This window comes from Meleagris gallopavo, chromosome 6 (genome assembly GCF_905368555.1).
Source record: "Meleagris gallopavo chromosome 6, MGAL_WU_HG_1.1, whole genome shotgun sequence".
NCBI classification, from domain to species: domain Eukaryota; kingdom Metazoa; phylum Chordata; class Aves; order Galliformes; family Phasianidae; genus Meleagris; species Meleagris gallopavo.
In genome coordinates, this window is record NC_139409.1 from 1,124,722 (window position 1) to 1,146,799 (window position 22,078).

At 40.1% G+C, this 22,078-nt stretch overlaps 1 protein-coding gene across 1 annotated transcript; it reads left to right on the forward strand.

Annotated features, from left to right (window-relative positions):
• The first annotated feature begins 1,251 nt into the window (after nt 1–1,251).
• AQP1 (aquaporin 1 (Colton blood group)) lies at nt 1,252–20,714 on the forward strand. Its single transcript, XM_003206901.5, has 5 exons — nt 1,252–1,332; nt 2,044–2,512; nt 17,080–17,244; nt 17,454–17,534; nt 18,895–20,714. The coding sequence occupies exons 2-5, from the start codon at nt 2,126–2,128 to the stop codon at nt 19,072–19,074; spliced, it is 813 nt and encodes a 270-aa protein (XP_003206949.1). The 5' UTR covers nt 1,252–1,332; nt 2,044–2,125; the 3' UTR covers nt 19,075–20,714.
• The last annotated feature ends 1,364 nt before the right edge of the window (nt 20,715–22,078 follow it).

Below are 22,078 nucleotides of genomic sequence, written 5' to 3' on the forward strand. Positions count from 1 at the left end.
ATCAAACAGGCGTCTGCAACACTTCCCCAGCCCATTTTCCTGGCTTCTAGTAATTTTCCTTTGAGGGATTCCTTCTCACCTTATCAGTACGGGGACAGAGGTTGTTTGGTCATCCAGACCCTAATTGTAGGAAGAAGTGAGTAAAGAGGGAGTTTCCTGTGGACACAGTGAATGGGATGGGCAGCTCCATCCCACAGGTGCCAATTTGGGACACATGGAAAGTACTTGCTCTTGTAAACTATTCATAGAGCTCTTCTTTCCCGGAGGTGTGTGATGTATGCCTTGGGCATCTGGCGGTAGGGCCAGGGAAACTGGTCACGTATGATCTTCAGGTCTTGGGAACAGTTTGCAAAACAGTAAACAAAAAATTCTGCTGAACGGAATACAACCAGCATCAACATTTTAATCTTAAAATTCCACTGTGAAATTTGTCTAAACTTGAATTTTGATTCGTCTGTCACTTTATGCCTCATTGCAGTTCCACTGTAATTAGAAGGATGAAGCCAATAATTAATTTGTCCCTATTTCATTGCTTCCTCTCCCCCTTTTTCTTTCTTTTTATTTTTGGTGATTTGTGCAGTGCTGTTGTGTAAGCACATTATAAAACAGAACAAAATAAAACTACTTATTCAGAAAATCAAAAACATCTGAAGACTAGAAAGAATAAGGACATGGAGCTGAGGATATCCAGATTTTTGTTCAAACAGAGCAATGCCTTGAATCTGAATAATCTTCAGAAAGATGAATATGCTTTAAAAAAGTCACCTGTCAATTATCTAATGCTATCCAGGTGTGTATTTGGTTTTATTCCTATAGTGATACATTAATTAATTTAAATGCAATTTAGAAGTCGGCAGCAGCACATCGAGGGAAGAAGAAGAAAAAGGAGGAGGCGGAGCGGTGGGAAGATTTTAAGTGCTCTTCTTTCAAGACTTGTGCCTGGGGATTTTTTTTTCTGCCTCTGGATCGACTGCTGCACAGCTGTAAGTCCGAGGAAGCCCCCTGGCTTACAGAATAAGCTATCAGCAGCCGCTCAACCCGCAGCGTTCTGAGAGCACAAGGGTTAATCCGAGGCATGCACACACGTCCTGCCACGATAACGCCCCGAGCGATGAGACCTTTTGCTCCAGAGGATATTCTGGCTCTGTCGGGTGATTCATTTTGTCTGCAAAATCAAGCATGTAATGCCCCTTCTCCCTTGCGCTCCCCTTCCGTCCCTGTTTCAGTCTCCCCGGTGACAGCTGATGTTCCGCTGCGCTTTCACTGCAGGACGTGAGCTGGGGAGCCCCTGAGCGGCTGCTTTGAGCTGATTGGGAAAAACCCTGAGATTAGGTAAATTAAATAATAATAATAAAAATAAATATATCCCTCAGCACCCAAATCATGGCTACGGGAAGCTTCCCCTTGCTGCAGTGTCTGGTCTGATTTACACAGCGGTCACGGAGGTGGGGAGCGATCCCTGCCTCAGCCAACTCAGATCAATGCATGTTGCTCGCTGTCTGTCCGTCCGTGGTCAGGATGGCCAAAATGCACCCAGACCCCAGGGAGCCAGCAGGAGAGACTTGTCTATCTGTTTTCAAATGAAACAGGGATCTTTCCGTCTCTAGAGCGCGGATTTAGTTATCAGCTCTGTTTACTACTGCTGGATGTCCCCCAGCTGCCGCGCAGCTGAGCGCGGTAACTCAGCGGAGCGCTTCTCCTTTCAGCCCTGTGCCAGGCAGAGACCCTGCGACAGCCCTCACTGCGACCTGAAGGATAGGGGATGTTAAACAGAGTGAGGGTAACATTCCCAGGGCACTCCCAGGGGCTCTTCCAAGGGTTTGAAAAAGCCTCTTAAAAACGGCAGCAGAGATCGAAGGCAGTTAAGGGAGAGGGAGAAAAAAAAAAAGGAAGAAAAAACTTTGGCAAGCGTGCAGTGTCTTACATCAATCTAGCAGTCAGCATCGATGTAGATGTTCTTTCCTCCTTTTGTGCAACACCCCTTCCCTCCTACAGACCACCCAAAGCCCTATAAATAATCCAAGGACCGTATTTTTTCTCCAGCTTTCTCTTCAGACCTCGAAGGGAAAATATCAGGCAGGAGAAAGAAACAGAAGAGAGAGAGGAGGGCAGAGAGAGAGGAGAGATGGCCAGCGAATTCAAAAAGAAAATGTTCTGGAGGGCGGTGGTGGCCGAGTTCCTCGCCATGATCCTCTTTATTTTTATCAGCATTGGTTCGGCTCTGGGTTTTAATTTCCCAGTGTCAGTCAACGGGACATCATCAACTCAGGACAACGTGAAGGTTTCGCTGGCTTTTGGGTTATCCATCGCGACCATGGCACAGAGCGTGGGCCACATCAGCGGTGCCCACCTGAACCCGGCGGTGACCCTGGGCCTCCTGCTGAGCTGCCAGATCAGCATCTTCAAGGCGTTGATGTACATCCTCGCCCAGTGCCTGGGGGCAGTGGTGGCCACTGCCATCCTGTCCGGAGTCACCTCCTCTCTGCCCCACAACTCCCTGGGGCTCAATGCGGTAAGCTGAAACTTTGCTGCCCCCCTTCTCCCCCTCCCCTTCCCCCGACTCTTTTTTCCCAAGTAGAAATGATAGCACAACACCTATAAGGATGTGTGTGGTGGAGGTGGTGACCTCAGGCAGGGAGCTTGTCCTGACTGATACCAGGGTGCATGCATTCACTGCTCTCAGCTGAAGCACTATTTAAGCACTATTTTAATCCTTTTCTTTGGTAAGAGATGCCATAGGGATGGTCCCTTCTGCCCGTTCTTTTTCAGACAGAGCTTTATGGTCATTATTAGTTTTGCTCGTGTTCAATTTTGCACATCCATGCTGCAGAAAAGTGCCTTTTGGTACCAATGTAACATTGAAATCGCTGGCATTTGCATGACTTAGTCTCTTTCCTGGTTCTGAAGGTCTCAGGTAACATGTCTTTGGCTTGTGATGCTGGTTAATGTGTATACACTGGTGTTTTCATTTCTGTGAATGTGATTCTTTTTCAATACCTCATTAATAGTTTGTGTAACCTGATGAGTGCAGTGTAAGAACCTATGGGACTAGCGAGATAGATGGATAACAGGAGAAATCCTATCACTAAAGGTGTGAGCATCACCTGTTGCATTTGGCACAGTGCTTTCATCCTGCCTGATGCAGAATCTTAGCTGCACTTTTCTTCTTTTTCCTACTTCTGCTGAGCAAAAATGAGGGGGAAAAAAAAATGGATTTCTCAGGTGTAGTTCAGAGGCTGAAGTGAGGAATCTGCATTTATGAGAGGTGCAGGTTTCAGCCCTCTCCCATCCAGGTGCTCACAGCTGTTGACCATTACAGCATACAGACAGCTGCATGGTGGCAACCCCTCCTCCTCCGTGTGTTGCTCTTCTCTGCTGTTGTCTTCGTACCATAACAGGAGCAACAGGGATAGTTACCCTTTTCAACATGAAATCATCCCACTGTCAGTGGATGTCAGCAAAGCAGTTCTAAAGCCACAGCCACAGCAATACCCAGAGGAGTACTATAAACGGAAATTTCCTTCTGGTCACTTATCTCACCTGATTCTATTAGGAGTTTTGTAGCTTTTCTCTGGCCCCCTTCTTGCAGTATAGTCAGTGCAGTTTGAAACTTGAATGTATTTGAAATCTTATGCACACTGGTGCACAAAGCTCCAAATACAAATACAGTATCACTTCAGAAAACATTCTGGGGGGAAAAAAAAAAAAAGGAAAAGTTTTAAGCATTCTGTGGCATGGGAGTTATTTCTAAGCGTCAGGAAGAGGAGTTTTTGAAACCACAGAAGCTGACATTAAGGAGGTCACTGCCAAGCAGTCCCCTGTCACCCACCCGTGCAGCTCTGTAGGTTGGCTGCTCACATCCCTGCAGGGATCCCACCCTGCCACCCATCTGGGAACTCCTCTGGGATCATCCAATACATTTTTTGGGGAAGAAGAGGGAATCTTTTCATTAACTCCAGTGGGCTCTGGCTCTGTGTGTGAGACGTGATCCTTTCCTCTGAAACCACTGGCAGAGGGAAGTGCTGAACCGCATGGGACGGGGTACCCGCCCCGGTGGTTTCCTCGAGAGGTTTGGCTGCCAGCTGCCATGGAACATGGGAGGTCTGCTTTCAGCAGCATTCCCATTTGGTCTTTGCCTTTTGCCTGCCACAAAGCACTTGTGGCTGGCTCCTTCCCTTGCCCTGAAGCCCTGAAATTGGCTGTTTGCAAAGTGGGTGTAAGGGACCACCCCAAAAGCTTGCTCCTCTGTTGGTAATTCTTCAAGTTACAAAGATTTAAGTCAGAGCTCTGCACAAAGGCATCTAAGTAGAGGGAAGTCAGAGATGGAAAAATCACTCTGTGAATCACAAAAACTGCATTTGAGAGTAGAAGCCTTGCCCCTCTGCCTGGAATACATTCAGTGCACCTTTTCCAATGCCATAAAATCAATGGTAGGAGGCTGTATATACAGAGTTTTGATCTTCTATTTTCTATTTCCCATCCAGCAATAAATGTTCTGGATAGAAGAGGCTGGGAGGGTGGGGGACATCTCAGGATATGGGGAGAGCAAGAGCTGTCCCCTGTAAGAAGGAACTGGTGAGGAAAGCAAATCTGTTCTTTTCCCACTCAGCTGGGACCAGCTGGGGAGGGAAGATGGGGGTTTGAGGGGGCAGTGGGTCTGAGCCCAGCATGGGGACAACAGAACAGCTGTCCTCATGCCGAGCTGATCACCACGGGGCACATCCTGAAGTCACACTGCACTGCCTCCTTCAGCAAACAGAGCATGAGGAGATGCCACAGAGACTTGCTTTTATGTCATGCTTGCTTTTCAACCTGAGAATAAGGAGGGGAGGGGCAGAGCTGGCATTCCTGATGCCTATTTTGTCTTCTTGTCCTTCTAGTAGAAAATGAGGTATAGATTCACTACTGAAAAAAAGAATAGAAAGAAAGGGAGTGCTTCATTTTAGCAAGGCTTGGGAAGGTGGCTTGGATATGCATGACTGCTTCCTCTGTTCAGGCCTTGCCATGGACTTGAAAGGGTGTTTTTTTTTTTTTTTGTTTTTTGTTTTTTGTTTTTTGTTTTTTGTTTTTTGCAGGAAAATTGTGGTGGGAACAAGTTAATGGAATCAGTGTCTATCCAGTGCCCTCACTGATGCTGGGTGGCATTGTATGGGTGGGATAAATTCTGTTTTATCCTACAGATAGCCCAGCTGTAGATCCTGCACCAAGGGGCCTTAGAGCTGATACCAATTCCCTAGGTTCTATGCCAGCTCATAAAGAGAAGACAAAGAAAGGTATTTCAGCTATTAGACCCTCCCTGTTGTCCTATAGAGAGACCTAGATCTTTTCCTTTACTGTAGAGGAAACTTGGTATGATGAGGCTCCAGCCTTGGGAACTTTGATTGTGTGATGAATCTGTGCCTTTCTTACTGCCCAAAGGGAAAAGGAAAATGCAAGCAGAGCTCAGAAAAAAGGCATGGAAGGTACAGGGCTGAAGAGAGAAAGAAAGCAGGAGAATGCAGGATGCTCCTTTACCATATTCAATATAAAAGTCTGTTTTATTCTTAGAGACAAGTAAAACTGTCCCATATGAGGAGTTTGAGCTAAACTTCATTGAAGTCAATGGAAATTTTTTTAACTTTGGCTGGTTCTAAGTAAGAAATTCTGGACAATATTCAGAGAGGTATTTGGATTACTGAATCTTTTTAAGACATAACTTCCCATATATATTTCAGTAGTAGCGTGATTGCCAAAGCGAAAACTTTGAGCACTGAAAAAACTGAAAGAGTAGTACTCAGTGTTTGTTGTTCTAAAAATTTGAATATTTATACTTGTATCATTTAGTTTTTTTTTTTTTTTTTTTTTTTTTTGGCAACTGGATTACTTCATTTTACAAATCTCCATTAGGTAAAAATGTAAGAATAGAGAAAACATAATCCAAAGTGCACTCATCTGCCAACACAGTTGGCTATTGTCTAGTGAGGACAGATCTGTAGTTTGGATAGTGGAAGAAACTACTCATCATGGGCAATTAATGGCCAACAAAGAGCTCAAGCAGGAAAGACAGGTGAGAGGAGACGTCTGACCTGTAAGGTAACACAATATTTGCTGTTCAGCAAAGTTTACGGTGAGAACTTTCATCAAGCTATTAAAAACGTGCTGAGCAAAATTATTTATTCCTTTTTTGTTTGTTTGTTTCCTTTTGTTTTTCATTTTGTGTGAAAATGATCATCTTCTGAAAAAATGCAGACACTCCTTTACCAATTAATAATTTTCAGTAGTTTCTGCATTTCTATATACTGACTTAAATGCCAGGAACTGGGGGGCCATCATCTGGAAATACTTTGAAAAATCTGCCTCAAAGATTATAAAAACTATATATATATATATATATATATATATTTGATCCACTTGGAACATTATATATATATAATGTTCCAAGTGGATCAAAAGTTGTAGGGAAGAAAAACAGCCCCACAGGTAATTTTGCTCAGGGTCGATACAATGAAAACAACCAAGAATAACAAATAGAAGAACTCTGTTTTGAAAACTGCTTCATGGTCTGACAAACGTTGTTTGTGGAACTGAGGAACTTTCTAGAAAAGTCAGAGGAGGTGTGGTTGTCCAAGGAGGTTGTGGATGCCCCATCCCTGCAGGCATTCAAGGCCAGGCTGGATGTGGCTCTGGGCAGCCTGGGCTGCTGGTTGGCGACCTGCACACAGCAGGGGGTTGGAACTGGATAAGCACTGTGGGCTTTTGCAACCCAAGCTGTTCTATGATTCTATGATTTGGAGATCTGAAGTATTTATTCAAGACTGATGGATAGCCATATAGATACCACTCCTACAATGTGGGAAGTCACTTGCTCCTGGAACACCCTTTAGGTTTTCAGTGTGATCGAGTCTCTGCCTCCTTTAACAGCCTTGGAGGGCATCACAGGCTGTAGGAAGCTCCAGAATTCCCACATATGGTCCTACCAGCCATGGCCCTCCTACCATGGGAGTAGGACTTGAATGCTTGGTGTTGGTGACTCAGTGCTTCCCTTTGTGATTTCCCTCTCCTTCTGCCCACACCCTCTGAGTCTGCTCTCCTCCAGCCTCAAATTAAGCAGTGTCTGGTTGCGTTGGTAGAGTTTCCAAAATAAACGGAGAGCTTGACAGCATGAGTGGACAACTGAGTCAGTGATTGATTAAGAATTAAATGATGCTCTATTTCTCTCAGTACGGAGAATGTTGCCACGGTGCTACTGGATGGATGAGATATGCAGTTGCTTTCCTGAACTCTTGTGCTAATTAAAAACGTCCAGATACCTTTTTTCAATGCAAATTTTATACTACGCCCTTCTCCAGCTTCCATGCCATCAGCTTCATTCTCTGTATCACCGCCCTCTGCCTCCCTGTTTTTGACCAGATTTAGGATCCTCTAGCCAACATTGCCTGGATATCTGTGTACTTAAACTCTGGAGCTGCAACACGGGACCAGAAGCAGCTGCACTTTCAGAGTGAGCAAAATGGTTCCTGTATATGAGATTAGTCCATAATTTTTTGTTTCTTAACAAAGAGTAGCACAATAGCTCTTTATTTGATTTCAATCTTGCAGCAGCCGTCTTTTATGGCTTGCCAGCATTGTATTGAATCACAGCATGCCAGGAAGGTGGAACATAGGAAAGGCACCTGCTCAGGAATGGCCACAGCCACAGCTGCTTTCTAAGGAGTTCACACGAGACAGCAGAAATATCTGGGCTGAGATTTAAAACTGATGTTATCGCCCATCTTCCAGTGCCTTTGAGAATAACGAGGGTTATGGCTCTAATTCTATTTTTAAGACTCAGAGGTTATTTTTATTTTCGTTTCTACAAAAATTGGCTTAGTGCTTCTGCTCCATAATGAGATAGCCATTCCCTAAGCTTTTCATAGAATCACAGAATCTCTGAGGTTGGAAAAGACCACTAAGATCCCCAAGTCTAACCCAGCTCACTCCCACCGTGCCCACTCATCATGTCCCTCAGTGCCACATCTCCTCAGTTCTGGAACACCTCTATAGGTGGTTGGCAGAGAGCACAAAGAGGTGCAGTAGTGTGGATGTTTGTGATGCATGATGAGAACCTCGCTGATCACCCATCTAGAGGATAATCCTTCGGTGCTAAAACAGAGTGGTCCAAAGAGGGTTTCAAGCCATGAACAGGGTCAGCATCCGGAGGATCCAAGGACGACTGATGCATTGTTTGAAAAATACTCTGCAAGCCTCAGAATAAAGGTCCTATTTGAATAGAAAAAATATAAATTGATGAAAGGTGGGCATGTAGGCTTTTAAAATGAGTTGCAACAGAGCTAAAAATACTATTAATTTGTAAGATTGGTTAATGTTGTAATTCAAATTAGTTCACGGCTGTGGGTCTTTTTTGGAACATATATATATGTATTTCTGTTTTTGACCAGCTGTCTAAATAACTAGGAATAAATATGAAGGAAGTAAAGAAGGAAAATAACTTTTCCACTGCCCTTCCTGACTGGTGAATGAACAGTCAAAATTGTTCTCCTTTCCTTGGCACTCTATGTATTATGTCATATACGTTGGGGTATTTTGTGCTTAGGCACATCTCCACACACACACTCACACACAATAGATAGATAGAAGGATGGATAGAGACACAGAAAGATAGAGGGATAGATAGTTGGATAGTTGGATAGATTTGTGGTTAGATATGTGGATAGATAGATAGACAGACAGACAGACGTACAGAATGACTTTTCAGATGAGGTTAACCCAAATTCCATACTCTAATTTAATTTCACTTTACATTAAAAATATATGTTAGTGAGTATTAATTTTAAATCAAGATCTGGCATGGCCTAGAAGGGGAGGAACTCTTTATCTAGGACTGTAGTGATAGGACAAGGGGGAATGGCTTTAAGAGAGGAGATTTAGTTAGATGTTAGGAAGAAATCTTTCATGGTAACTGTGATGAGAACCCAAGCACAGGCTGCCCAGACAAGATAAGATGACCCATCCTTGGCAGTGCTCAAGGCCAGATTTGATAAGGCTTTGGGCAACTTGATCTAGGTCTGGTGGGAGATGCCCTTGCCCATGGCAAGGGTTAGAACTAGATGGACTTTAAGATCCTTTCCAACTCAAACTATTTCAGGATTTTGTGATTCTGTGGCAAGAATCACAGTCTAAGGACAAATGGAAATTTCCACAAGAAACATGAGAATGAATATTATGGATCTCTTCTTGATATGCTGTTAAAAACAGCAAGTCATTGCAGCAGGGCTCACGTACCTTAGGAGATAATTTGGACCTTTTGAGTGTGTTGAGAACTGTATCTCTTTAGTCAGAGAATCCTAAGAAGTATAACTATCTGGCTTGTATATTGTTACCATTAAGAGAAGCATTTCTTAAAACAATGATACTGAAACACATTACAAGTACTACAGGAAGAAAAAATAGCCCTTGAAAAATTTCCTGTTTGTCTCAAGAGGAAATTGCCTGTTTTCTTTAGAGCAGTAGTACATTCTTGCTTATTTGTCTTGCTCTAACTTAATTGAGAGTATTCAATAAAAGAGAGATCTTTACCTGATATTGTAATTAAAAAAATGTCAAAAAAATCTTTATTCTTAGAAAAAAATCTTTGTTCCTGAGTTAAAGAAACCACACCAAACTATTCCACTGTTCCACAGCTCCACAGTTCTTGTCTGTGTTTCTCATTTTCTGTGTTCCCCTGCCTTTCTATATTCCCTGTGCTCCTCAGAACCCTTAGTACAAAGTTAATGCCAATGTCATGGAGCAAGTGAATGTCTGCTGGAGGTTTTCCTGCCCTGTCTGGGAGCAGAATGTGGTGTATTTATTAACATACAACCTGATGGGAAAAGCACTACACTTTCTGGCATTCAGAGCCAAAGATAGTGCTGGTATTTACCTCATGCAACTCCACTGAAGTAAATGATATCTGAAGCTATGGCACAACAGTAATTTGTTAAATCAAACACACAGGCCTGTCAGACATCCTGAAGGAAACTCTATAAACAGCAGGAGGCCAAAAAAGTATGCTGAGAGCTCTGCGAGGGGTTTCTCTTTTGACATCTGAGGATGGGAAAGCAGCCAAGAAATCCTCCATGTACTTTCCAAGCAGAGTCCTGTGCATCCCTTCTGCAGTAACCACTGAGAGGTACCACCAAAAAATAAATTTTCCATGCTCTTGACACTTTCTGTGCCAGGAGAAGTTAATGAAGGCTTTGAAAACAGAAGTGTGGTTCAAGTTTCCTGACATATATTTATGTAATTTCCCTTGAAGTTATGATGAGTGCATTTGAAACGAGGAATGAAAATGAGTAAACTCAGGCCTCTACTTCTTACTTTCATAGGACCTCTTGCTTGATGATCAAGGTGGAAAGGGATCTGGAAGTGTTCCCCTAATTTCTGCAGTGCTCACACTCAGAGCTGTACTTTCAATTCATGCAGAGCTCTTGAGTGCTCTGCACAAGACTGACAGTAAGAACTACCTCAAAAGTGGGAAGTTTGAAAACTTCACAGGTTGGCTGGAGGGATTTTCTAGAAGTGCAAAGTGAACATCACTATGGGGCAATTGCCAAAAACTATATTGTGACTTTTGTTTGAATCTAGATAGTTATTCCAGGGGGAACTCTGAAAGGTAGACTGCACAAAACTCAAAATTCAGATATGTCTTCAATTCCCCATTGAATCATATAATCATTATCAAGAAAGATAGAGTCACCAAGGTTGGAAAAGACCTCAAAGATCATACAATCCAACTGCCCACCTATCACCAGTATTTCCCCACTAAACCATGTCCCTTAATGCAGCATCTAAATGTTTCTTGAACACAAGAACCACCATCTCCTTTTGGGCTGACAATACAAGAGGCCATAAAGAGCTCACTGATATAAATGAGTGCTTCACATATTCTACTGAAAATGAACAATTTACTCGTGTTTGGCTGGGCAAAGGAAAATATCACTATTCTGCATCTTTTGAATAGTAGTTGTTTATTTCATAGGAGAAAAAAAAAGAAAAAGAAAAGAAAAAACATGTTTCCCAGGGGCACATCAGAAGGTTAAAGTGTAAATGAGACTGTTTAACAAACGGCCTTTCTCCAACTAACTGTGTTAAATGGAAGTCCCATACAGTTAGTGGCTTTTACTACGTGTCATTGGCCATCACTCTTCTCTTTATTGCATCCCAGGCTGCTGCGAGACAAAGCCCAGGCCAGTTCCCATCAGCTGGAGGATGGGGTGGGAGGGAGGTTAGCCTTGTTCCTGCAGGCTGTCCGCTGACCAAAGAATGGAAAATGTAATTTGCGCTTGGGGAACTGAACGTGCCCCCTTTAGAACTCTTAAGGCTGTATTTGTAGGAAGGATAATCTAACAAAGGACAATATGTTTTGTCCGTAGGTTCTGCTGAATGCTTCTATTGTTGACCTAGGATTCAATCCAAAGCTAATCCTTTGCCTCATAAGCAGCTCCATCTGAGTGCTCTTGCCATATAATTTTAAACGAAACTCTTTAGATCTCTGCCTCACTCTACTTACTGAAGGAATGTGACTCTTCTACTTTCGGAATCCCTAACAAGTAAATAATGAGTATAGAATCATCAGTTTCAGAGTAATGTTATTAAATTGCAAGGAGAGAAGAGAATAACTGTGGTTAAATAGTGAAGGATACGTTTGGACTGTGAGTTAAAGGGAGGTTTATAGCTATTCCAGCCAGAGAAGGGGATGTTACTACGACAGGAGTTATCAAGTTACGAGCATGGTAAACATGGAGCTGAAAGAATTAGGACAAAACGACGGGCAGCTTTGAGGGATGTAGGAAGATTGGTTTCTGAGATTGCATTCAAAGAACAGCATATCAGCTAACTCTGCCCAGCAAAACACTTAAATGTTAGTTTGGTGTGAAGAAGCATATTTAATATTTCTGGTGTAAGGGTGAAAATGAGAGCATAAACCACTTAAACCAGTATGAAAAGATTTCCTCGTCAAGGAAAACAAGGAAAGTCTAAGATGGGAAAGTTTAAGCTGTAAGAAGAAAACATTAAAAGATTCATTTTTAAATAGTCTGCCAGTAATATAGCCATAGAGGGAGACTCCTGTTGAGTTGAGAAGAAATGTCAGAAATTTTCCCTTAAGAAAAGTCTATCATGGAAGAGAAAAGCTAACTTGGAATACTGAAAACATCAGGCCTGGTGCAAATGGCAGCTTATTTGAATTCAGTCCACAGAGAAGGAAGTCTCTCTGACATAAAGATATCATTTGTTGCAGCAGTTCTTGTTCCAACATGAATATTAAAAATACTTTAATAAAAGTTAATGTGGATGTGTTGAGAAGATGCCGTGGTTTCGCTTTTCTGTCTTGAAAAAACATCAGCCAGCGTTGCTTGCTGTGAAGTGTTTCATAACTGTGGAGAAAATTGACATTCCCGTACTGAAAAATTGATTTCTACATTTCCAGTGGCCTAATCTTTTTCAGGAATAATGAGAAACTAATCCCTGTTATATGAAAGCAAGGTTAACCCTAGAAGATGCTGCCTTTTGCTGTTTGTTGGATGACATGAGGCAGGCATGGCATCACATCATGAAACCACCTTGCATAACAACTCTCTTATCCATATAACGGGAAACAGCTTTGAGCCTGATATACTTTGATTCCTGATGAGAAAAATATGAAGCCACTGGAGAAGTACACAGTTAGGTTTACCTTGGGCCAGTTTAATTTCCTGTCCCTGTTTCTCTTTTGAAGGCAGACATCTAATAAATATCCTGTTCCAAAAAAAGGAGAGAGGAGGGAAAAATAAAAAAAAAGAAAACATACCATTTGCCCACACTTTTGCTGGAAGCTGAGGAAGTCAGTCAGCTAAACGTGGCAGCTATGGGCACCTAACTGAATCTTCCATAGTTCCAGTTGCAGACAAATCACAACTACTTGATGTTGTGGAGAGACAGAAGCAACTGCTACTCATTCCCTAAGAACAAAAAGCCATTGCTCACCTCAAGCAGTTTTTCTTATGGTCATGACTGGATATATCCAGTGGTGCAGAACTCAGTATTCAACATGCCTGAGTACTGAGCTTCCAACCAATTTCTTCTCGGGAGCCATGGGCTTTCTGATCGAGAAGGAATTTTATTAATTTAAAAAGCTCCAGCCATTTTATTGTTTATTCCTCACTAACTTGTTCCGAGTCACACTGAACTCAGGTAAAAATGATGGCAGGATTCAGCTGATGGAAGGATGTACCTCATGTGGGTTGTCTCATCTATGCTTCTGCATATGATATCAGTGCTTTTACAATCAAGGGGAAATTGTTCAGATCAAAGTACTGCAGCCAAGGCAGTGATTCAGCTGGTCAGCTATCTTTATGTCCCACTATAATCTTCAGGTCTTGCCAATAAAGCGACCCATTTCTTACGTACATTTCTGATGCTTTTCATGTCAAAATAGTGCAGTGATTTAGAAACAATTCCTCTGAATACAAAGTGCCATCTACAATGCAGAGTGTGTGGGAGCTATTGGAGAAAGGTGAAAAAAGGCCAGAGATTTTCCCAGAGATGCATCAAAGACAAAAGCAGCCCATGTCCCTGCACACATTTTTTTGTCATAATTACTGGTAATCAGAGTACCAATGTAGCAAAGAAAGTCATTTCAGTGTGATACAAGTCACTGGAAAAGGATGCTTTCTGTCCAGCACTACAATAGAGGTGAATACATTTTACATTTCAAGGCATTATTGTATCTATTTAAGAATCATTTTTTCATCTTTTTAAGAAGATGTGGTCATCTTAAATTATGAATATACTCAGAATAGCAGAATAGTAGATGTTAAGATCAGCTAAGATCAGCTGATATTTACCATTGTGTATATTGAACTCCACTGTGACCAAGGACTATATAAATACAAATACATGCATGTATACGTCTGTGTTCATTTTAATTTAATGGCATTTACATGGAAATAAACCTTCTTAACACTCCTGTTGTGCAGAGAGACAGTTTGATGAAGACTCATGGTGTTGTATGTGTTGCTGTAGTCTAGGAGGGTCAGCTTACTGCTGTAGTGACACTACAACTCTGACAAGTAGGCAAATAACCAGCATATGTGATAGTATACTTACAAACACAGCAAACCAGGACATCCAAGGCTTGCCTCAGTCTGTGGTTGGAACACGGCCCAGAGTTCTTGCTCTTGCAGTGGAGAATCTTACGTCCCTGGCAGTCTGCGTAATATTACACGCTAGAGGAAAGCAAAAGGTTTCCTACGATATTTCCAGGTTTTATTTGGTTCCACACAGCCCATCAATAAGTGTTGATTAGCAGGGAGAATGACCTCAAGTCACGTCAACCTTAGGATTTGTTTTCCTGGAGGGAAAGGAAGACTATGATTTCCTCTTCTCAAAGATAAGAATTATCACAGGTTTTGAAGGCAGAATTTTGCTCTTATTGTCTTTTTTTTTCCTTTTTTTTTCTATCTTTTTTTTTTTTTTTTTCTTTCTTGAAAAGACCTTCAAAGCAAAGGAAAAGTCTTATGCTAGGTTAGTGTTTATTCATTTCAAATGCCAAAGCCTTTTCATACTTTAACATGAATGCTTCAGATCTCAGATCTAGACTCTCTGGGGTTTAAAATTTTCATTATGATAGAGGAGAATTTAGTTTCATATACACTTTTGGGCATCTGTATACACTCACTTATTTACAAATAAGCTTGTTTTTTATTTGGCCTTCCAAATGTGGGGTAAGATCTTCCAGATTCTGTAGTAAAGAATCTTTTATATCACTAGAATGTGTTTGAAATTTAACTTATTGGGTTGCAACCCAAATGTCTCTGCAGCAAATAAAGTGATTATTTTAAAAGGGAAAAGATAAAAGTAATAGTACACTAATTTAGTATTATATCAGGTGTTCAGTATGAATTTCCAGATCATGTCATTTTCACTGCCAACTCACTTGTACAGAATTCATATTTCTCACATATAGATCATGTTTGTGTTGAAGATGGTCTTAGTTTCTACTGCTGCAGGAAGCAGCCAAAATATCCATCATTTGAACAAAGATTTCCTTGGATATACTAATAAATTAATATTAGTTTAATAAACCAATTTTATAAACGAATTCTAACTCAAGGGTTGTCTGTTCTGCATGTTAAAGAACAAGATACAACATTATGTTATTTATGTTTCAGATGTCATTTCTTAGAAATTAATACATTTTCACTGTTGTTAATGTACTTGATCAGATTTTTGCTAGCTGAAGACAGACAATATCCTCTTATTTTTACAAGTATGATATTATTCTATGTTACAGAGAAGAAGCCAGAAAACTGAATAGCAAAGCTGGAAAGCAAAGAAGTTTAACAAAACCTCCTGAAGTTTTAAGGTTTTTCAAATATTAATTTTAGGAAAATTGCACTGTAAAACCATGTAAAGAGATTTAATAAATGATTTCTCATAGTTTCATTGTTTCTGACAGGTCACCATAACAAGCAATTATGTTTTTGTTATGTATGACCTTGCAATTTTTAACACAGAGGCTATGACAGATGGGACAGCCTACTGATAGCTCTATCACTGAGTGCAAGTTTTGCAGAGCATGCTTCCTACACTGAGTCATTTACGTTCTCAGTTTTTCTGGCATGTGTCCAAGCTCATGTTTTATCCCATCTATGCCATGCAGTTACTTCTGTTTAACAACAATTCATTCAGCTCATAAAGATTTGTCTTAACGAAGACACCAGTGAACACAATGATTAGAAACAGAATTAAAAACCTGTTATAGCATTATTAATTTAGATCCATGGTTACTTGTTAAAGAAAACTTTTTAATAGTACTACAGAAATATGAAAAGGCTATTATTTCTTAATGTTCATTTATGTGAATTTCTGTGGTTTCTATATGTTCTACAACACATACATTATTAAGAAACTCAACTGATTCTATGATTAATAATACAGTAGGAATATCTACATCTGCCAGTGTGAGTTTTTCTGGACAACCTACTTTATTTCACAGATAAACTGAAATACTTCCTCCATCAACCCTTTAGGATTTCTGTATTGTGGATGTTTATTCTACCTACCAAAGACATTGGGTGGGATTCAGTTCAAGGTACACCTAAAACTAATCTATATGTGAATTGTTTTAAAGTTCTTGTTATGGTCAAATGAAATCTAGTCAATATAGCCAAAAAGGACAGAGCTATTCAGTTGACTCTCAAATGATTAACATGTCATCAGTTGAGTGGCTCATCCTTGCTGACTGTGTTTATTACCTCTCCAAGATCAGAGATACAGTGCTTGAACACTGGCAGCTGGAGCCATTTTAGATACCCATGGCCTCCTGTAAAACTGGTGTCACATCTACTGGTAGCACATGAATGCCATGAAGAATCCAGGGTATTTCAAATGGCGTTAGAGGAATGTTTTCAGGCAACTAAACTGCATATAGGTGACTTAAAATTTGGGAGGGAAGCTGCCCATGCTACATTGCCATCATAAGGTCCTCGTTTTGAAGAGTTCATGTTGAACAACAGAAAATAAATAGTGGTAGGAGAAGAAGAGATTAATGTGACTTGTTGATAACAGAGATAGGTACCTTCAGGCTACTCAGAGCTGTGCTACTTTCTTACTCCATTTGGCCCTTCCTCCTCATGCTCCTATTTGTTGGGCAATTGTTGGGCAATGTTTAATTTGACCACAGCATCCTCATTCTCACAAGCAATGAATAAATGTCTTATGGCAAGAGAGGTCATTTTTACAGATATATTCTATTGAAGGCAAATCATTAACAGATTTGTCTTTCACACGTACACCAGTTACATTCTCATTGTGTCTACTGGTTGAGTGTTTGCTTTGGCAAGATGCACTGAATGCAACCATCATGTTTTATCACTAACAAAAGATGGAGTGCAATAGCATGTGTTTCAACTGATTTTTCTCTCCTTTTTATTTTTGTTGTTGTTAAGCAAAGGAAGCATAAGTAGGGAAATGAATGTAGAGGTCTGAATTGAGAAACAGCATCCCGTGAAACTCTGTTGTACTGTGTGAAGTCAGATAGGAATATCAGATTTTTTTTCTTTCCTTCTTGTCTCCATACAGCTTGCAAAAGGAATCAATGCAGGCCAAGGACTAGGAATTGAAATCATTGCTACTCTCCAGCTGGTTTTGTGTGTCCTTGCCACCACAGACAGGAGAAGGAATGATGTCTCAGGATCAGCACCTCTGGCCATTGGTCTCTCTGTTGCCTTGGGACATCTCCTTGCAGTAAGTTTTAGCTCTCATCTTTGGTGTGTGCAGTGCTCTAACTCAATATGGGCCGGTGAGGAAAGGTAGATTGGCAAGACAGGAATTCCATCCTTCTGCCTCCTCTTCAGAGACTGACCTTACTTCTATGCTCTTCATGGTAATGGTGTGTAATGAAGATGCCACATGTACTTTGATAACTCACTGCTGGTTATCTTTTTGACTCCTAGATTGATTACACTGGTTGTGGAATTAACCCAGCCAGATCTTTTGGCTCAGCACTGATTGCCAACAACTTCGAAAATCATTGGGTAAGTAGAAGAAATTTGCTTAACTTTCAAGAGATTTTGCTTATACACAATTTACAAGATCAGAAATATGTAAATCCAAATAACTAACTGTTGCTGAGTTTCTGTTCCTATTTCATTGAACAAAAATAATCTCCTTTTGCTCCTGACTATCTTTGGGAGATGCAAATCCCTCAAGATGATCGTGTGTTTTCAAAGTAATACAGCTAATTTTCTCAGGTTATTTCCCCTTATGCTTATTTAAGTAAGTAAATAAATAAATGATTAAAACTTTAAAGCCTCATTACGCTGAATCCTATGTTGAGAATATATTGTTTAAACTAATTTGTAAATTGCTATGATTATTCCAGTAAAACTTACTTGTGAAATGCAGTGAATTATGCAATATTTGTAAGCTAATAAAATGTCCATCTACTTAAACTTAAATATCTGCTTATGCACTTCCATGCATAAGTGCACTGGAAACACCACAGATTTTTTAATTATTAATAAACATTTAATGAGGAACTTCATGAACATTTACTTATTTCACTAAAAGTCAGTGTAATTTGTTCTAACTCTCCCACTTGTTTTGGCAGCTTTTTGGACAAGATTTCTTGGAAGTTCACTGACACTACAATGGGGCTATGAAATTTTGGATATGAATTCCATTTTAATCTAAAGAGTAATACATACAAAATGAGGATGCTGTGGAAATTGCACAGTTTTCTCCCACCTGGACACTTCTGTTGGGATATTAGGATAATGAAGCTAAGGAAGGAGCTTGTGTTTTCAGAACTGTGTGGAAAAAATGTGTTTCTTTTGCAGAGTGAAAAAGAGGGAGTGATAATAATGCCTATGAAACCACTGATATCACTGGATAAAGAAAACATGTTTTCAGACTCAGTATCTCTTTGGCCATGAACATCCCTCAAAATGATCTATTAGTTCTATTAACATCATCTTGTTGGCCAAAACATTTATTCTTCCTCCAAAAGTTGTTTGCCTCCTGTGGAATGTCCCTAACTAAATAGTAGCTAACAGCACGTTAAGCCCCTGATTAGATTCTCACTAAATACTACTTTCAAATTCACCTATCACTGAAGGCTACTGTGAGAAATGAATCTCACAACCTTGTTGCTTTTAGAGATCGTTCCCCTCCGCCTGCCAAATATAGCTTGACCAACAGAGATATTTTACCAGTAGATACCTAATTTTAAATATCAGAAGTTGACAGTATAGTCACAGATATCCATTTCTGGCTCCCTTATCCAGCTTGTGGTTTCATTAAAAACTTAATAGAAAAACTTAAGCAGAAATTTGCAGAACAGCTTCAAATGCAATATTACCTGATGTATTAACCAGGCTTGGAACTGTGTTCCAGATCTTCTGGGTTGGCCCAATCATTGGAGGAGCAGGTGCTGCCCTGATCTATGACTTCATCCTGGCTCCCAGAAGCAGTGACCTGACTGATCGCGTGAAGGTGTGGACCAGCGGCCAAGTAGAAGAGTACGATCTGGAAGGAGATGATATGAACTCCAGAGTTGAGATGAAGCCAAAATAAAGAAGGACAAGTTGGGGTGGGGGAACGCATCGGTTTTTGAAGATTTTATCAGTGTTATAGACTCTTTGTAAACCAGCAAGAAGAACTTTGTTTTGTAATTCAATATGGTTTTCCTTTTTTTTTTTTTTTTGCACCCAATCTAAATAGCTTTTTTATATCTGGGGTTGTTCAATTACATTGTCTTCAGGCCAAGAATTCATTAGCATGATCTAAATAAATTGGGTTGATATTTAACCCTTCTCTCACTACTTTCAAATTTGCTGGTGTATTCAGTGTGGCTGGCCCTCCCAGCACATCATGCAGTAGTGATGCATAGTTTGCTGAAAGAATAAAACTTCATCTGTACCATTCGTAGGGGTTTATACCAGAAAAAGCATTTATATAGAAATGCAAGGCTGGTATTTAATGTCAGCAGTGCATGTGAAAAAAATTCTTTAATCATTTCCCAGAAGTGTCTTTTGGAAGCAAAGGCTGCTGAAAATTATTTGTTATCTAGAAAGAACCATAATTTTCTAAATTGTTGATAATCTCCAAGAAAGAACCAGAAATACTGTTGAGCAGAACAAGAAGCTCCAGATCTCCAAGATCTGTTTACATTTTTAAGAGTTTCATCCTCTCTGAACCTGCATCCAGTTGTGAAGGGATAACCAAAAAATGTGTAGATATATGAATTCCTGGGAAGTAATAACTAGAAATGAGATCGAAGAGCAGTAGTTACAACAGCAACGAGAACAACACGGTGCTGATATGCAAACAGGACCTGATTGTTCCTGTGACTGTTCTACATTTGCTTGTCTTATGTAAATTAACTGTATATTTGAAAAGAAACCAGGAAAAAAAATAAAGACTGCTTTCTTTCTGACCCCATTTTAACAGCAAGTGCTATGACATTCAGGGAGAATTAGTAGATATACACACAGTATATTTTCTAATGAGGGACAAATACATACCTGTGTGTAAGTCCATTTTGAGGGTCATTTAAAAAAAAAAAAAATATATATATATATAAATGTTTATATATGTGTTTTATACAGAAAGCTTAGTATACTGTTTTGTAAGAAAATAAGAGCAGAAAACAAGTGGAAGGAATTTCATAAAGGCTTAGCAAAATAAATGACACTGGAAACATGAAGAAAACTAACATTCTAGACAAAATGGAAAATTATTTTCTGTTTTTCTTTTAGTGTGTGTGCTACCTTTGATTTCCTGAATAACCCATTACAGTAGCTGGTCTCACATACTAACTATAGACTATAGCTGAAGCAGATAGGTGCTGTTATACTTGTTCTGCACTAAACCATTTTTCATAAAGAATGAGGCCCAGAGAAACCTACATAAAAAATGACACAGTGAACCCTTCAGACAAGCACCCCAGAGGTTATATGAATGACAGATGACTCCTGGTGGACAGACAGCACGGACAGTGAAAATGAAAGATGGTTGACATAGGAATCCATATAGTTTGGATCATTTCATCTAGTTGAGCAGATTTACATAAAATAAAATAAAATTGGCCAGCAGACCAAACCAGAATCTTTCTTGTCTACTTCTGGTGCATTATCCTGTGTATTGTCAGTGTACATACAGCATGATTGGATTTTGGGGTGGTTTAAAAATAAACAAAATCATTTGTGCTAACACTTGAAATGTTCATGGTTCTTTTTTCGTTCCTCTACAGCACATTGCATTTCCTCTGCTATAGTATTTTCAGGTGCCCATCTATAAGACTGAGAAAGCTTCTTTGGCAAAGTAGGCCCTCACCTAGAATCAAACTCTATTTAAAATGTACTGAGAAATGAAGCAGGGTACAAAGACTGCATGCCTACTTCTCAGAATCTGTTGAATCCAGAGTTTCCAGAATCAAATTCCAGAATTTGCCAATCTTCGTGGACATCCATTGACCCCAAATCAGTCCTTTATTTTTTTTTCCTTACAAACCTGACCATACAGAACAGCTGGAGGAATTATTCAAAATAAATAGCTTTCCTTGACAAGCTTGTGGTAACTTAACACTGATAGTGATGCAGATTCAGAATTTGTTCTACTTCTTGCACAAAGTAGTATCTCTTTTTTTTCTACTCTTCAAAGTAAAAATTATTGATATTGATTTTCTATTATGTTCATAATGTCATATCAGTGCTCTAGCTGCTGCTGCTGATCATTCCTGTAATAAACAAAATAGAAGCAAAGATGTATGATAACTATTTCCCTAGTGAAGAAGCAAGAAGTTGATCAAAGTAAATCAAGTGTTATTTGTCAGTGTATTCAGACTGAAAATGTTTCCAAAGCTCATGGAAATTAAGTAAAAACACATTAGAGTGGAATTCCAGACTTACATCCGCTCCCACTTCTTTTCAGAGAAGGAAAATCTTAATTGCACAAAGTGCTTTTCTAACATTCAGATCCTGATGTGAGAGCAGAAGTTTCAAAGCAATGCAAGGCCATAGCTACGAATGGTCTCCCCACTCCTGGCACAAATGATTTTGCTTGATGTTGGACAAGCACACTTAAAAGTTATCAGCACAGCACACATTAAAATATTTGGAGGTTACCCAGGCAAAGGAATTAAAAGCACGAAGCAGCAAGTATCGAAACCCACTATCAAATGTCAAGTGGACAAATATATTTACATGACGTTGCCCAGAAACCCAGCAAAATCTCTCTGGAATCGAGATGAAGCCTGGAACAGAGTTGTTTAAAAGAGCTCCTATGGTGTACGCACTAATGGTTCCTGACCATTTGACAAAGAGACCACATCTATGCCATTATGTTTCCTAGGGATGAATTTGTCACTTGTTCTGACAGAAAAAGATGAAAAAACAAAGGCAGATGCTTCCGTAGTTTAGCTGAGGACCACCTGTCATGGTATCAGATCCAATCTGTTGGGTATTTCATGGCATATCAAATACTCACAGAGAGTGGCTACACAAATGCTAGTAAATGAAATATCATGGGGTCCATTCCAAGGCAATGTGAACAGAGCTGTCTGTGCCTGCACAGGTCA